Source organism: Notamacropus eugenii, chromosome 1 (genome assembly GCF_028372415.1).
Source record: "Notamacropus eugenii isolate mMacEug1 chromosome 1, mMacEug1.pri_v2, whole genome shotgun sequence".
Classification (NCBI taxonomy): domain Eukaryota; kingdom Metazoa; phylum Chordata; class Mammalia; order Diprotodontia; family Macropodidae; genus Notamacropus; species Notamacropus eugenii.
The window spans coordinates 429,012,891-429,030,885 of record NC_092872.1 but is presented as its reverse complement, the minus strand read 5'-3'; the positions used below and the strand labels follow the sequence as shown (position 1 = coordinate 429,030,885).

General features: G+C 43.1%; 1 protein-coding gene across 1 annotated transcript in view; it reads left to right on the top strand.

Moving 5' to 3' along the window:
• Positions 1 to 17,995, top strand: part of KIAA1755 (KIAA1755 ortholog) — a 71,587-nt gene that overhangs the window by 35,923 nt on the left and 17,669 nt on the right. The window contains exons 6-10 of the mRNA XM_072631564.1: positions 860 to 953; positions 3,694 to 3,780; positions 9,356 to 9,472; positions 13,325 to 13,423; positions 14,282 to 14,430. Of these exons, the coding sequence (XP_072487665.1) occupies positions 860 to 953; positions 3,694 to 3,780; positions 9,356 to 9,472; positions 13,325 to 13,423; positions 14,282 to 14,430 (546 nt within the window). The remainder of the gene's footprint in view (positions 1 to 859; positions 954 to 3,693; positions 3,781 to 9,355; positions 9,473 to 13,324; positions 13,424 to 14,281; positions 14,431 to 17,995) is intronic.

Genomic DNA, 17,995 nt, shown 5'->3' with positions numbered 1-17,995 from the left:
AAGATGTTCTGTTTTTCTTTTTGGGCCTCATTAGAAGTGATTTTTAGAGAATCTGAGTCACATGTCCAAACACCAATTCAGGCCAAGTTGCAGAACAGGTTTCCTCCCAAGAGAGGGAGGAACCAATTACTTCATAGGTCTTTCTCCAAAAGCAATACTGAGCAATGCCCAGCCTCCAAAAGCAACAGCTATTAGCTGTCTCCCCCACCAGCCTAAAGACCTCATGGAAGACCTAGGGGAAGTTGGGGATGCCCTTCCAAAACCTTCTGAGATCAGATGGAGGAAGTCAAGTCACTGGACAGAAGCATCCAGGGCCCACCCCCCTACCATTAATCTCTGCCACTCAGCTGGCAGGTGCCCAAACGGCACATTTCAGGAATGAGTGAGGGTTATTCAGGCCCCAAGCAGTGTATTGATTGGGTCAGGAAGACTGGAAAAGTGAGTGAGTTATAAAGTCAAAACTGAAAGAGACCTTAGACCATAAAACATAGAATGCCAGAGCTAGAATAGAGGAGACGAGAGGAGAGGAAAGGAAAGGAAAAAGAAAAGAAAAGAGAAAGAAGGATTTCTTATAGTTTTATTCTGAGGTCCAAAATGTTACATTGGATCCTTATTCCCCTATAACAGCAGACCAATGAACCATTGTCCTCTAGGACCATCCCATTGTACTATGGGCCAGGATCCAGAACTTTGGCTGCCCTCACCCACCAGCAGAGGTAGCTAGAAGGAGGCGCTTATGAAGAGATATTTCTTCCTGTTGGTGGAAAAAAGTGTCCCTCACCCTCTCCATCTGTTTCCCTCTTCCTGCCCCTCCCCATGTTTTCCAAGTGTGATTCACAATTTGATGTCTGACCCACAGACAAGAAGCCAAGACCACAGGACTGACTGTTGTGATTGATGCTAGGAAGCAACCCCCTAATCCCAGCCTGGTCAATGCCCTGAGAACAACCCAGGTAAGTGACCCAAATATTAAGCTCTACTTAACAATATGAAATTTAATTCAGATAATGTAAAATCCTACACTTGAGTTCAAAAAAATCAACTGAAAGTACAGGAAGGAGAAGGCAGAGCTAGATAATAGTTATCATGAAAAAGATCTGGGGATTTTAGTGGACTACAACATTAATGTGAGTTAGCAGTGTGACAGCACAACCCAAAAGTTAATTAGATCTTACAATGCATTAAGAAAGGAATGGTGTACGGAATGGGGGAATTGATAGACCCAATGTCCTGTACCTCAAATTCATGTCATATTGAGGAACACTTAAGGGAAGTGGGAATGTTTAGACCTCAGTAAGAGAAATTTTAAAGGGAACATGATCATTGTCTTCAAGTACTTGGAGAGTTGTTATGAGAAAGAGAGAATAGACTTGTTCTGTTTGATTCCAGAAGATAGGACTAGGATCACAGGGACCAAGTTACAAGGAGGCAGATTCTAGCTCAGTGTAAGAATAAGCTTCTTAATGAGAGGAGATCAAAAGTGGAATAGGCTCTCCTGAAAGTTTCCCATTGTTGGGTATTTCCAACCCAGTGGAAGGTAATTTATCAGGAATGTTATAGAAGGGATTGATGAGTCAGTCAGCTGTTGGAAAAGGTGCTTGCTAAGGTCCCTTCTACCTCTGAGATCCTCTATGAGATATACAGTAGGGGAACACTTAACCAGCACTCCTATACCCCAGCCACCATCTTGCCCTTTCTCTATCAACCTTTCCTGCTCTTATCCCATTAATTAGCAAATCTGTATGGAGCACCTTCTAGACATAAACATAGAATCAAAGAGCTGAGGGGATCTTGAACCACCCACTCCAACCCCCTCATTTTAATAAAAGAAGAAACTGGGTCTTAGGGAGAAGGAGCCTACCCAAGGTCAGACACAAAGCCAGCATTAGAATATATCTTCACATTCCCTGCTACATAGTTTTGTGTTCAGGTGCCAAAGTGAAAAGAAATTGCTTATGTTACATTGGTTCCAATTTTTGTCATTAATAAAATTAAATACTTCAATATTTTATAGATATGATCTCTAGCAGCTAGGTGGCACAGTGAATGGAAAACTGGGTCTGGAGTCAAGAAGACCTGAGTTCAAATGCTGCCTCAGATACTTCCTAGCTATGTAACCCTGGGCAGTCACTTAACTTCTTCTCAGCCTCAGTTTCCTCACCTGTAAAATGGGAATAACTGAATAGGGGTGGGGAATCTGTGCCCTTGAGGCCACATGTGGCCTTGAATCCAGTCAAAGGGCCTTACTTGAGGACCTAGAGGGCTATATGTGGCCTCAAAGACGCAGATTCCCCACCCCTGGGTGATACCTCTCAGGGTTATTATGAGGATAAAACGAGATCATATTTGCAAAGTGCTTTGCAAATCTTCAGCACTATATTAATGCTAGCTTTACTATTGTTTCATCATGCCTTCTTGCGCTGTCTCCTCCTTTTCTGCCACTTGGTCATCATCACTGCAGAGATGGAAGGAGGCCCTGCAGCTCTGAGAACTACTTTGCATTTTATCTCTATCTTGGTCGCCATGGGCCAAGACTGATGGCCCATCTGCTGCTGCTGAGTCTCTTCCCTACCCCAGCCCCTCTGGTTCTCTGGCAGCAGGCACAACCTGTCCCTGGGCCTATCACAGAGCCATAGAATCAGAGAGTCATAGTGGCCCCCATAGCCAAAAGGAAGTCCACAATAACATACTTGACCATTGGTCTCCTGGACTCTGCTTAGAGACCTCCAAAGAAGGGGAGCCCAGGCTGCTTTGGGCAGCTCAAATTGTCATGAAGTTTTCCTGACCTCAGGCCTGAAATGTCCATTATTGCTCTTAGTTTGCTCCACCCACCAGCCCTTCAAGTACTTGAACACAGTTATCATATCCCCAGAAATTTTTATCTTGTCCAAGCTAAGTGCCCCCAGCTTCTTCAAAAGATCCTAATATGGGTGGGCTCAAGGACATCTCACCATCCTGGACTTCATCCAATTTATCAGTGTCCTTCCTAAAATGATGCCCAGATGTGAGCACAGTATTCCAAATGAGGTCTGAAAAGGGGAAAACTCTATAGTCAGAACTAGTATAAATAAAAATACAGAACTATGTGATGGCCAGGACTGGAGTCAGGAAGACTTCTTTTCATGAGTTCAAATCCAGCCTCAGACACTGATAGCTGTGTGACTGGGCAGGTCACATCACCCTGTTTGCCTCAGTTTCCTCATCTGTAAAATGAACCTGAGAAGGAAATGGCAAACCTCTCCAGTATGTTTGCCAAGAAAACCACAAATGAGGCCACGAAGAGTCAGACACAACTGAAAAATAACTCAACAAAAAATTATATAATGACTTTTACCTTACTGAGTGTAAAATGTGGGTATGGATGAAGGTGAACTGGGGATGATCTTAAGGAAGAGGCAGAGAATTCCCCCATCAATGGTCCAGATGTGCAAAGGCTTGGGAAATACTTATCTGGATTGGATTCCCATGAAATATCAATAGGGCAAATTATAAGAGTCCTTTCCCAGCTCAACTTAATGACATAATGGATACTTTTTGATCCTTAGCAAATAGGGGACAGTCAAGATGAGTCCTCCACACAGTGGCTTCAATCTCTAAGGTGTCTTCTTTCTCTTGTGTCCCACCTTGAGCAAGTGTGTGTAGGGCAGAGTGGGCAAAGTGAAAAGAGTGAATCTAAAGCTCTGTCTCCTACAGGCCTTGGTCCCAGCCTCCATTCAGAGTTTACTGCTCCTGGGGGAGAAGGAAGCTGCTATCCAACTGGAGAAGGTACCAGGTGTACAGGTAAGGGCACGAAGCATGAGGATTGGTCAAAGCAAGGGGAGAAGGGGAATGGGAAGAAAAGAGAGTTGGAACAGAGCTCTCTCTGCTCTTGGTCCAGAGAAGAGAACACATTTTGGTGAGGTCAATGCTCCTTTATTATAGTCTCAGTGTGCAAGAGTATAGGAGTGAACATCCAAGAATAGCCCCTTCTAGGTTTATTCTTTAACACTCCAGCTGCAGAGAGAGAGAGAGGCAAGAGAGAGGAAGAGCATGCAGTGTGTCTGTGTTTCCCTAGATATCTGTAGATGTTTGTCTGCCTGTGGGTCTATAGTTATATTCTGTGAAGAGACTCAGAGTATGCTAGAGGGAAGGTCTCCACCTGGATTCCATTTCCCAGTCCCTTGAAGAGGAATTGAAACCACTGCATTTTCCCTACTTTCCATGTTTTCTCTGCCCTTCTCCAAACTTGTCCTGTCCAGTCCCTCTAGAACGACTGGGAAGAGAAGCAGTAGGGAGTGAAACAGGAGGATTTAAGGGTAGGATAGGGTGAGAAATCCTAGAATAGTTATCCTTTACTTTAAAAAAAGAGGTGAAATGAAACATATTTCAAGAAAAATGTGTTTATTGAGTAATGCCTGTGTTCTCAGCCCTGGATTCAGCTATGCTGGAGTGGTAGAGGGAAGGGAAAGAGAAGGAGGCAGGTGAGAATACAGAAGAAGATGTGGTCATTACGTTTAGAGAAGTCAGAGTCTAATTGATCAGACAAGACTAATGCACATAAGACAAATAGATGAAAATGTGAGTTGATGAATGGCAAAGTGCCAGAATGATTGGTACAACACTTCATTACTGCAACAGGAAAGGGCTTACAAAAAGCTTGCTACATAACCCTGTAAGGCAGACAGGGTAATCAATCAACCGATAAACATTTATTCAGTGCTTACTGTGTGCCAGTCACTGTGCTAAACCCTGGGAATACAAAAAGAAGCAAAAGTCCTTAGTCCCTGCCCTCAAGGCGCTAAACATTCTAATGGGGAAGGCAACACATAAAAGAAAGATGGAGAGGGGTGACCAGAGCGTGGAGAAGGTGTCCAGCCACAAGCGCGATGGAGTCCAGAGGAGTGAGGTCTGATGGAAATGAAGATATGGATGCCCTGGGCATCTTAAATGGAGGTTCTGGAAGAGCCCTCTACCATCCAGTCAGAGGAAGGGGCTCCAGGGACAGAGGGTACTTCTGAGGTGTGAGTTAGAGCTCACTTTAGTGAGCTGTCCAGCCTGAGGGCCTTTCAGGTAAAGGGGAATATATAAGAGCAGAGCACCAATGGCCCTGCCCAAGATAACATTAACCCTAGTACACATCTCTTAGTACTGCTCCCCCTGACCATTTGACCTCCTAGTGTCAGATGCTGTGTGCTTAACCCATTTCATCCCAACCTGAACTGACTTACCTAGACTTCACAAGATTCAAAGTCATCATTATTCATCTAATCCAACCTGTACCCAAACAGGGTACAAAATCCCCTCTACTATATCCCCAACAAGTGATCATCCTTCCTCTTCTTAAACATTTTGGGAGATGGGGAGTTCACGACTTCCCAATTACTTTTCACTATTCCCATTGCTAGAAATCGATGCCTACTACTGAACCAAAATCTATCTCACCAAATGCTCCTGATTTTGCCCTCTGGAGCAAAACAGAACAAAGCAGATCCAGCTTCCCAAGGGCAGCCCTTCAACTACCCTCTAAATCGATTCATCTCCAAGCTAAGCAGCCTTGGTTCTTTTGGTTGGTCCTGATGTGGCATGGCCTCTGGCCACTTGCCATGCTCATTGTGCTCTTCTGCACACCTCCAGTTTGTCAAAGCCCCTCTTATAACATAGCTTCCCAAACTGAGCACAATACTTCAAGTTGACCAGCAGAGGACAGCAGAACTCTTCTCATTCCTCTTGTTTGACCATGGGTACCACTGTGATCATTGGAAAAGGAAAAAGAAAACCATTCCAGTATCTTTGCCAAGAAAACATGGACAATTGGTCCATGGGGTCATGAAGGACTCAACAGCAGCAACAACCACTGTGATTACAGGGTCACAGAACTGGAGGTAGAATGGACCTCAGAGGACATCTCGTCCAACTCCCTGATTTTAATGAGGAAACTGAGGCCCAATCCCATTGCCCCCACCCCCAGCTCCACTCCTCCAAGCTCACAACCACAGGCTAGGGTACTCTCTCATACATTCTATGAGGCTCGGTGTATAGAATGCCAGACTTGGAGTCAGGAAAACCTGGATTTAAAATCTCCTACAGACATACCAACCCTGGGCAAGTCACTTATCCTCTCAACCTCAGTTTCCTCATCTGTAAAATGGGTATAATAATGGCATCTACTTTACAGAGTTGTCGTGAGGATTACATGAGATGATGTTTGCAAAATGCTTTGCAAACCTTAAAGTGTTATAGCAGTATTAGCTATTGAGTAAATCCTTCCTGAGTCCCTGCTAGGTGCAAGATCATTCCATATGCTATATCACAATGAGGGAGTCAGAGATGAATAAGACAGGATCCCTATATTCAGAGAGCCATCATATGGAAGGAAAGCCATCATATGAACCCATTTCTTCCTGAAGTGAAGGAAACAGAGAACCCAGATTCAAATCTTGCTTCTGCTACTTCTTATCTATATAAATTTGAATAAATCATTTAACCCTTGTCAGGCTCAATTCCTCATCTGTAAAATGAGGGGTTTGGACCAGATGGACTTTAAGGTCTCTTCCAACCCTAAATCTACGATCCTAGATAAGGAGGGTCAGCTCAGCCTCAAGCTGCCTTTATGGGGCAGTGGATCGTGGATGTGCTTTTCTTTCTCAAGGCTTCAGTTAATGTACTAGAGCCACCAGGGATAACTCAGTGTTTCAGAAAGAACAAGTCCCTTGTACTTATTTCACTCCCCATGTACATTATGGCAGCCGTTCCAAGCCAGGCTCTGCATGGTGTTCTTTTAATGTGGCTCCCTTTAATTACCCCCATATACAACCATAATGAGTGCGCAATCTCATGTTTCTGCTCTGCTCAGGAAAATGATTTAAAATGTCGCCATCTTTCTCGGGGGTTAGTAAACGTGCCGCAGCAGGCAAATTGTTACTTAGGGGACAGGCACATAAAAACGCAGCAACAATTCCCTCCCTGGCCTCTGTTTGTGATTGTTCTAGGCAACCACCTCGAATCAAAACAGTCAACGGATTTATTTTGCCTGTCAGCCTGCAGTACTCATCACTTGGTCCCCAGGAACAAAAGCTTCTTCCCATCAGACATATCTTAGTGGGTGTCGCTTTTCCTATAGCAAGGTGATAGCAGGGGGCAGCAACCCATAACAAGCAGGCTGATTACAAAGAGACCATAGGCTGGTTGAAGCTGCCAGCCCCTAGCTTGTGAGAGTCACTGCTTTGTTATACCTCAACCCTCAACTTCCATCCTGGCCCTCACACGCCCCAGCCCATTGCTTTTCTCATAAATTTAGAGTAGAGGTTATGTTCATTTCAGATGTCAAAGCTGAAAGACTCCTTAGAACACAGAATGTCAGAGCTGAACAGGATTTTATAATGTAGGACATAGAATGTGGAAATTGGAAGGGATTTTGGAGTATAGAATAAATACATGGAGGAATGAATGAATGAGTGAATACATTTATGTATACATATATTATAATTATATATACACATATAAGCATGAGTATATATGTGTGTGAATATATATGTGCATACTATACATACATACATATATGTATGTGTGTGTGTATGTGTGTATATATGTATATCAGTGCTGAAAGGGACCTTAGAGCTGATCTAATCCAACCTGCCAATTTTATAGGTACAAAAGCTGAGCCTCAGAGAAGGGAATGTGACTTGCTCAAGATTATGTAACAAAAAAAGTAGCAGAGTTAAGTTCTCTGACTCTAGAATTCATAAATTAAGAGCTGGAAGGGGCCTTAGAGGCCTTAGAATCCAACTCCTCATTCTACAGATGAGGAAACTGAGGCCCAGAGAGTTTAAGTAACTTGTCAGGGGTCTCACAGGTAATAAATGTTAGAAGTACTAGTTGAACCCAGTTGTTCTGACTTCAGAGCCAGTCTTCTTTATACTATACTATGCTGCCTCCCAAATGCAGTGTTCTTTCCACTACCAAATGAGATAGCTGTAAAGTGCCTGGCACATAGTGAGCATTACTATTCATTATTATGATGATGACACTCCTAGGAAAGCTGAGTTGGACCTCATTCAGTAACACCACATCCCCATCAGTGGTTGATCAGTACTCTTCCCTACATCCCTTATAAAGCAGGGGTTCTTAACCTAGGGTCCATTCATTTTTTAAAAATATATTTTGATACCTGTATTTCAATATAATTGATTTATTTTGTCATATTAAGTGTTTTATTTTGTGCATTAAAAGCATTATTTTACCAAAATGCTTATGACATATAAAAGATTAAGAACCCCTCTATCAAATATCATACATGGGCTTAGAGCTGTAAGGGACCTTAGTGGTCATTTAGAGAAGTCCATCACCACCCCCTCATTTTACACTTGAGGAAACTGAAGCGTAGAAGGTTCAATGACTTGTAAAAGACTGCAAAGGTAGGAAATACCTGAGGTGGGATTTGAACCCAGGTCTTCTAAGTGCTCTTTCCACTATATCACCCTGAATCAAGAGTCAACACATGGTTGTTATTGTTATTGGTAAGAATTTACCCCTCTAGCATCCACTATAACCCTAAAGGAGAAGAGTTGGGTCTCTTGCCTTGTCACTTTTTAAAGATTGCCACCCACTCTTCAAATACATAGGTTTGTAAATGTGCTTCATTGTAACTAGTGAAGGGAAAGTATTTTTTTAAAAAAGCCATCCCAAAATGGAATCAGCCACCGCAGAAAGTAATGAGCTTCCCATCAATCAATCAATTAATCCATAAACACGAAGCATTTAGCAAAACCATATGTCAGCTTGTTGGAGATGGATGTTACAGACAACACTTGTGATTCAGGTAGAGATTGAACCAGATGTCCTCTGAAATCCCTTCCAAACCCGAGACTCTGTAAATCTATGGTTCCATGAAATGAGCCATTTGTGGTGCAATGGAAGGAGAATCGGATTTACTGTCACAGGACCTGGTTTTGAATTCTGGCTCTGATGCTTGCTACTAGACATGTTGTTGTTGTTACTAGACATGTGACCTTAGTCAATTTAAATCATCAGGTGTTTAGAGAAGCCACTTCCCCTCCCTCAGCCTTCACTTTCTTTCATAAAATGAGTGGAGTTAGACAAGATGGGCTTCGAGGTCCCTTCCAGCTTCCAATGATCTAATACCCAGAGGGAGAAAGAAGACTGGGTAGAGGTGAGGTTGTGGGAGTGGGGAAGTAGGGAAGGAGGGCAGGTTTGGAGAGGTAAGCCCTTCAGTCAAAGTGGAAGACAAGGTGAGACCAAAAGCCCAGAGAGAAAGAGTGGAATATCAAGGCATTCCAGTGCCTGACAAACGCTCTGGGACTCCTGCTCGTCCATGCTCTTTATGTCTAATATTTCGTTTTATTTTTCCTTCACCCAGGTAGAGGTGCTGACATCTCTGAAGGCCCTGAGCCGCCATGTGGACCAAAGCCAGCTCACCTCAGACCTGGAAGGCTCCTTCCCGTACTGCCACAGTCAGTGGGTTCATTTCTTCCAGGTGTTTACAATCATGGCCTTCTGTCTTCTCCCCTTTGCCTTACTGCTTAAAAGAGCCGATATCTTCTACTCAAAGGGAAGACCTCTCTAGGAAGCTCACTAGTACTTTTTGTTTCTGGTGCTATGTAGAGTACTGAAAAGGGAATACACCGGTGACAAAGATACAATCTCTGCCTTCAATTCAATTTAATATTTACCAAGCATTTACTATGAGTAAAGTTCCTATGTCAGGATACAAAAATTTTTAAATTACCCAGTCCCTGCCCTCAAGCAACTTAGCATTGTAACCTACTGCACATTCTAATAGGGGAATATGGCAAGAACATAGAGAGTATAATACAAAGAAGAGTGCCACAGAATCCAAAGAAAAATCTAGAAAAAGAGCTCATGGAACAGTGATGAGAAAGAAAACACTTTCAGCTGAGGAGGAATAGAGAAGGTTGCATAGAGGAGGTGGTAACTTGAAGGAGGAAGGGATTTAATCAGGTGATGATGAGGAGTCTCTATCTCAGACATAGGGGATATCATAGGCATGAGCAGAGGTGGGAAGAAGGCTAATCATCCGGTACAGTGAAAAGCTGGAGTATGTTAAGAGGGTAGGATGAAATAAGGCTGGAAAGATAGGTCAGAGCAAGATTGTTGAAGACTTAAGAGGTTAGGGTAAAGAATTTGCATTTTATCTTAGGAGCAATAGGGAGCCACCACGATTTTTTGAGCAGACATCATCATATCTATACTTTATGAGGATTATTTTGGCACTTTGAAGTCTAGGGAGCCAAAGATATGTCCATGAATAATTATGATACAAAGTAGGGTGTAAAGCTATAATAAGCATGTTAAAAAACACATAATTATGAGAAAGCAGAAGGGAGGGATTGTGCCTAACTGGATGGGCTTCCTGGAGAGAGCCAGCAGGAAGCGATCAGGTGGAGCTGGAGCAGTATGAAGACAAAGTGCCTTCCAGGGGGAAGAAGTCGCATGATCAAAGGCATGGGAGCAGAAAAGTGGAAGGGTTCAAAGAACACTGAGGATTTCTGTTTGGCTCTAACGTGGAAAGAGGGACCATGTTAAAGAAGGCCATGTAGCCAGGGGCTCTCTGGGGTGTGATAATAACAGGAACTTGGAGCACTGCTGCTGTCCTAGATAGCAGAGGAAGAGGCCACAGCTTGGCCTCCTAGGGATGGGCCCATCCCACTTCAGGCAAGTCTTTCCATCCTGCTGTGTGCTTTCCAGAGGAACAGCTTGACCATTAGAGCAACATGTACTCTTGCTTAGAAATCTAATCATTTGACTATTTCCAGTCCTGTGCAAAAGGTACTGACCCCAAGGATCATAGATTTAGGGCCAAAATGTACTCTAGAAGCCACCAAGTCTAACCCTATCATTTTATGAGTGAGGGAACTGAGGCACAGAAAAGCACTTATATATGTGACTTGCCCAGAGTCACACAATTAGTAACTGAGATAGGATTTGAATCCATTTCTTCTACAGTTTAAGTCCAGCCCTATTGGCATTGCCTCTCAGAGGATCCCCTCAAAGGTTTTAGAACCCACTGAGTTATAAGTTTATAGGATTTAGAGGTGGAAGGACCTTTAGAAATCATCTCTTTCAGCCTCCCTCACTTGACAGATGAGGCCCAGAGACAATAAATAATTTGCCTGATCACCTAAACAGTAAATAACAGAGCCAGAACTTAAATTCAGATCCTGACTCCAAATACAGTGCTGTTTTTAATAGGCCATATTACTGCCCTCGAGAGGCATGAGGCCCTGAAAATTAAGACACAGTGCCACCCCTTGTAAAGCTATAATAGGCATGTTTAAAACCATAGAACTGTGGGAAAGAGTTTCTAGTCTTATTGGGAGAGATAAAACTAGTTTGATCAGCATCAGAGAAACTAGCTAGGATGAGGAAAAGTAGGACAGACCCAAGGCCTACCAGGGGCTTATCAGTAATTTCTACCATCTATCCAACCCCTTACGTAGATCTATGTCTTTGTCTTCAAAAGTTTGTTTTGTCAGAGTATCCCAGTGCTTTCTCTAAGAGATACCATACTATATGGTAGAACCACCAAAGGCTAGATGACCACTTGCTGGATATTATATTATACTTGTTCGAGTACAGGTTGGCCTAGATGACCTCTGAGGTCCCTTCCAACTTGGAGGAGGGCCTGGAATTCTGTGTAGTGGTAAGCCCATGATGGTCTCCTGGGAGTCAGGAGACCTAGGTCCTAGTGGGTGTGTCTCCAACTCTACAAAATGGTCTTGGGCATGTTTCCTTCTCTCTATGGGCCTCAGCTTCCTTATCTGTGAAACTGGAGTAATTATACTATGGGCTTCACAGTGTTGTTTTTGTGGATCAAGTGAGATGAAGGATGGGAAGGTGCTTTGTAAACTGTAAAGCGCCATAGAATGGTAAGCTATTGCTAACTGGGTATTGCATAGATAACTATTGGTTATATTATAATGTGAAATAATATAATTTGAGAGGTTATATAATACAGTAGAAAAGGAGCCAGATGATGACCTAGATTCGAATCTGTCTCTGCCACCTTCAGCAAATCACTTAAGCTCTCTAAGCCTGAGTTTCTTCATGTGTAAAATGAAGGGATTGAACTAGATGATGTCTGAGGTCCCTTTCAGCTTTAAATCTATTTCATATGCACACATACATACAGAGCAAAGTGGCAGTATACTTACACACGTATGTATGTATTATGTGTGTATATATGTATATATGCACTGTACATATGTGTGTGTACACATGTGTATGTGTGCATGCATATATATATATATACATATATCCATTATACCCAATGAGGATACACTAGAACCTTTCCCAATAAATACAAGAGTTAAACTAGAAAAATAAATAAATAAATGTATGATTCTATGACCCAGTTAATCTTAATGTTATAATTTACCAATAATGACTCACCCTCCAGAAGAAGCACAAAAACTATCAAGATATGAGAATCGTGTATCAAGATTAAAGGATAGTAGATTTTAAAAATCCTATCCCACTGTCCACAAGACAGCCAGAAATTGGGAGGCCAGTTTACTGGGTGCATCGAATGTGATGAAGGATTAAGTACTGGATTATAAACTCCTTGGAGGTGAGTACTGTGTTGTTTTTTCCATCTTTGTCCCCCAACAGCCTTGCGAACAATTGACGCTTAATAAATCTTTGTTGAATTAACATGAATGAGAATCACAGGATTCAAAGGGTTGAGATCTCCTGGCTGAGTGGGGTACTCCCATTGATGAGACTCCAGCTCCATGGAAACACTGAAGGTTATCATAACTGAGACTGGAATAGTTGCAGACACTGGCAGGGGGCTTTCAACTTTTTTCAAAAGGTTTTTCATATCCATTATCTCTTTTTATCCTCAGGACCACACTGTGCAAGAGAAGTAGGGCAGGAATTGGGATCATATCCATTTTATGTCAATAAAGGATAGGAATGCTGTCAAGCAACTTGGAAAACTGGCCCCTAAAACACAGATTTCTTGACTCAAAGCAGGAAAAGCTACATTAGCAAAACCACTCTCAGGCAGCATGAGAGAACTCAGGTAACCTCACTGATACCCAGGATACTTCAGAAGAAACCTATATCTATCTGCTTATAGACTGTTCTAATCTCTGCCTTCTCCAATCAACAAAAATTTATTAAGAGCTTCTTGACAATGTATGAGTCTTTATGCCAAGGCCTTGGGGTTACAAAGAAAGGCAAAAAATATCCCTGACTTCAAGGAGTTTACATTTTAACAAATCTCCAGCCTCAGTTCTATGCCTTCCCTCTTCCCTCCAAACTAAGCACTAACTCCCACTCCCTGGGGACCTCTTTCTTCCAGAGGATGGACCCCTTCCTGACTGAACTCCACAAGGTTTCCACACTTCTCCAGGATGCCATCCAGGAGTTTGAGAAGGGCAAGCCTCCCGAAGGAGTACAGGTGAGCACAGGAAACCAAACTAGGGATTAAGGGAACAAGTCTCAGCTAGAGTCTCACAGTCAGATCTTGCAGTACCTAATTACTTACATAGGAGATGGGGCAGGAATTGCTGTCCCTATTTTACAGAGGGGGAAACTGAGTCCCAAAGAAGCAATTAAAATATGGCTCACCCAGGGATAAACAGCAAGTCACTGACAGATCCTTGGTCTCCAGTCTCCTATCCCCAGAACAGGTAGCTAGCTAGTGTCTTCTCCCTTCTAATCTGATAGTCCTGGGATCCCCAGATATGGCAGAAGGGGTGCATGTTTGACCTGAGTCTTCCAGATGTTGAAGACCTTATAGAATGAGCTATAAACCAGTGCTACAAGAGAGAAGGCATATGCTCAGTGAAAACTGATGACTTGACAGCATTTGAAAAGACCCCAGGAGCCACCAAAGAATGACCCTGGGAAGCTTAAGGACCCCTTGTGCTACCTGAACATGGCTGTCCTACCAGTTTGAGTTAATTAAGAGGCAGTTAGGTCACACAGTTGATAAAGCACTGGGCTCAGAATCAGGGAAAACCTGATTCTAGCCTCAGACACTTACGTGCTGTGTGACCCTGGGCAAGTCACATAACCCTGTTTGCCTTAGTTCCTCATCTGTAAAAATGAGCTGAACACTCCAGTATACTCACCAAGAAAACTCCAAATAAAATCATGATGAGTCAGACATGACTGAACAACTGCAAGAAGACTAGCTAATACCCTTCCCAATAAAAGCTTGGGTGTACCCCTACAGTCCAAGTCCATCAGTTGAGAAAAGTAATGATATTTCCAGGCTTAAACTTGACTTTGCTATCTCCCCATTTCTCTGCAGGAGGCAACTCAAAGTATGACCAAATATAAGCAGATGATGGAGACTGTACTTAGTGATGCCCAGCTGGTGAGTCTACAGAGAGAAGGGGGAGCCACCTTAGCCAGGCTCAGGAAGGAAGCCTGCAAGCTTGGACGCTCGCAGGAAGTCAGGTATGGCACTTCCTGGGATAGGTATCTCCCTTCACCTCCAGACTTAGAGGGGTAGCAGGGACACCTGGCCCCTCCTTGCTCAAGACCCACTGTCCCTCCTGGTCCTCTATATAACTCCGTATCCCTTGTTGAGTCAGAGATGGCAGAAGAGCATGAAACTATCATGACTCGACACTCCTTTGGGTTTTAATAAAACTTATAGACTGCCTACCGGGGATCTACAACTCTCAGCTAGTAAAACCAGTTGGTCTTAATTATGCATCCGTAGGCCAATATGGTATGATGTTGCCAAAAACCTCCATGCCCAAAAGTGACTTCACTATCCCTAAGGAACTGTAGCCCACCAACTGTAATGAAGTCTAACATGCCACCATAAAACATAGATTTAGAGTAAAAGAGATATTTGAATAGAAAATGTAGAAAGTGGAGCTGTAAGGGACTCTACAATATAGCATGTATGATCTCCAATGGACCTTACGAAATAAATAAAAATAGAGCTGGACTGGACCTTAGACTATAAACTATATAGGATGATAGATTTAGAGATGGAAGGGTCTTTAAAATATAGAATGTAGAATGTTAGCGCTCAAAGGGACCTTAAATAAAGAATATTCCAGACCAGAGCTGGAATTGAATGAATAAATTTTTTAAAAGCACTTATTAAATGTTTACTATGTGCCAAGTACTGTAGTTAAGAACAGGGGATGCAAAAAAAAAAGACAGTCCCTGACACCCAAGAATGCACACTTGAATTGGAGAAGACAACTGGAAAAGAATATAGCTGCAGGGTATGTGGAAAAGTCCAGAAGTGCTAAGGGTGCAGCTACAGGTCAGATGTCAAGGCCTGGGGGCCCTTAGAATGCATCAGGGTGTCTGCCCCACAGTAGTAGCCCACTACCATTGGGATATAGGGATGAGCATAAGAACAAGGGTGGAGAGAAGATTCTGGGTTCCTTTTGGCAGGAATGGGGATGGAGAAGGGGCCAGTATCCAGCTAGGAGGAGAAAAGCGGAACAAGACATTGGCAGGAAAATAGAGGAGGAAAAAAGACATTCCTCTTGATTCCATCTTTGTCTAGGCCCTCTAGACACTCCTCAGTGGGATATGAGATGGCTGGGGAGGAGGAAAGAGGTCCTGTTTGGCCTCAGCACTGGCCAGCTACAAGACAACTCAGACCTTAGACCATGGAACTTAGAACTGATCATAGGATCATAGATTTAGACCTGGAAGAAACCTTAGAAATTATTTAGTTCAACTCTCATTTTATAGATGAGGCAATTGAGTCCCAAAGAAGCAAAGTTATTTATTCCATATCACATCGGTAGTGAATGGCATAACTTATAATTCCAAACTAGGGCCTTTGATTCCAAATCCGGCACTGGAATGGCCTTGGGGCACAGAAAGTAGAATGTCAAAGTTCCTTGAGGATGGAAACTGATTTGCTTTTATCCCCTATCCTCAGGACCTAGACAGTGTCTTGGTCCTAGGAGGTACTTAATAATTTTTTTCCTTTAATTTGTTGAATTTAATGTCCAAAACATTTAATGGCAGAAGCAGAAAGGATCTTAGAACGTAGACTGTCAGAGCTAAGACATTCCTTAGAAGTCACAAGGTCTAATTCCCTCCCTTTGAAAACAAGAAAACTGAGGTCCAGAGAGAGTATACAGGACTTGCCTAAAGGTACCCAGGTAGTAAAAAACAATGTAAAATTCAAACTCAGATTTCCTGACTCTTTCCATTATACCTTTTTGTATTCATTATAGGTTCTACAAAGATATTTTGAGCACTAAAGAGTTCTGTGGTCCTTTCATTTTGAGAAATTAAAGTGTCACATTTCCTGGAGTAAAATGTAAACCTCCATCACTTAACCCCTTAGGCTCACCAGTTTCTTGGCAAATTCCACATTAATTTAAAGAAAAGAGAGCATGACCCTGGGAGAGAGGATGGACAAATTTTGATGGAATAATGAAGTGCATAGAGAATGAGCAAGGTTGAGAGTAAAGTCAGGGAGGGTGGGTCATCCTCAGGATTCTACCATGGAGAGCCTAGACAGCAAGAGAAAATGAGAGGGTAGCAGGAACTGAGGGTTAAAGGGTAAGAGATTGCCAAAAGTAGAAACAGAGATACAGAAACAGGAGGTAAGAAGGAGCTGGTGACTATCTCTTCCATGTTTGCCACTACCCCATGTCACTGGGTACTGCCAATCAGTACAGTGCAGGGGGCAGATTCCTGGACTGGGTATCTTGGGCCCACTGGGAGTCAAGAGACCTGGGCCCTCTATCCTCAGCTCATTTACTGGGTTGAATTCCTGGCTCCCCTTAAAGTAGAAAAAGCACAGTCAGAAGTCAAAAGACCTGGGTTTAAGTTTATGAGACCTAGAATAATTAATTCACTTGCCATCTCTAGGCCACTGTTATCTCATGCAGAATGAGCAGCCTAGCTTAGATAGTCCATATAGTAGGAAAAGCCCTGGAATTGTTGTCAGAGGGCATAGGCCTGAAGCTGAGCTCTCCTGCATCTTACCTGGATGACCTATAGCCAGTAACTTAATCTCCAGTGGCTTCAGTTCTCTTATTTATAAAATGAGAGTGTTAAGCTAGATGAATGATCCCTAAGGTTTCTTCAAGTTCTAACATTTTATGATCAGTAATTAGTCCAGTTCTGACTTCCTGAGTTTGATTGAGGTATTGCTGTAGGCTTGGGAAAGTTGGATAAAGGGAGGTGACCTTCCCTTGTACCTGGCTCTCCCTGCCTTCCCTGTCTCAGAAGAAATCAATGCTAATGGTGGGGCTTTCCAACCCGATCTAAGCCTTACTCACTCAATCTGGGCAGAAGGAGGGCATCTGCCTTCCCCTCTAGACCTGGTAGTTGAACCTACGTGAACAGTTACGCTACCCATCTTTGGCATTAGGTGGCACTGCTTCCTCACAAAGCCCCAGCCTGCTTGTCTCATTGTGTTGTAACAGCTAGGCCTTTTCCCCCATTGCTCATTCTAATCCATCTTCCCCACTCCCACTCTCTGCTCTGTTGTGTTTTTACATTCCTAAAATTCTCACTGACAGCCCCTGCACTCAGCCCTCACATCAGAAATGAGGTTGTATGCCCTTTCCCTGCCTCTTTGTCATTCTTGTCAATGAGTGGCTAAAGGGGTGATTTGATCATAGGATTTCCAGGGGAAAGGGGACCCTAGGTAGTCTAACCTCTTCATTTTATAAATGGGGAAATTGAGGCCCATGGAGGGGACAGGGACTTAGGCAAGGTCACAGCAGAGCTGGGATCATAGGACTTTAGATTAGAGCTGTCAAGAGACATCAGAGTCCATCTGCTCCAGGGGTTTTCTTTGTGTCTAGGAGCCTTTTGCCAGTCTGGTGAAACCTATGGACCTCTTCTCAGAATCATCAAATAAAATACAGAGGATTACAAAGAAAACCTATTCTATCGAAGTATAGTTTTTAAATGCAGGGGGAAAAAATCCAGCATTTTGTCCCACCCCCCCACCCCACCCCCAATACTTTGCAAATGAAGAAACTGAGACCAGGGACTTTAAGTGACTTGACTAAAGTCA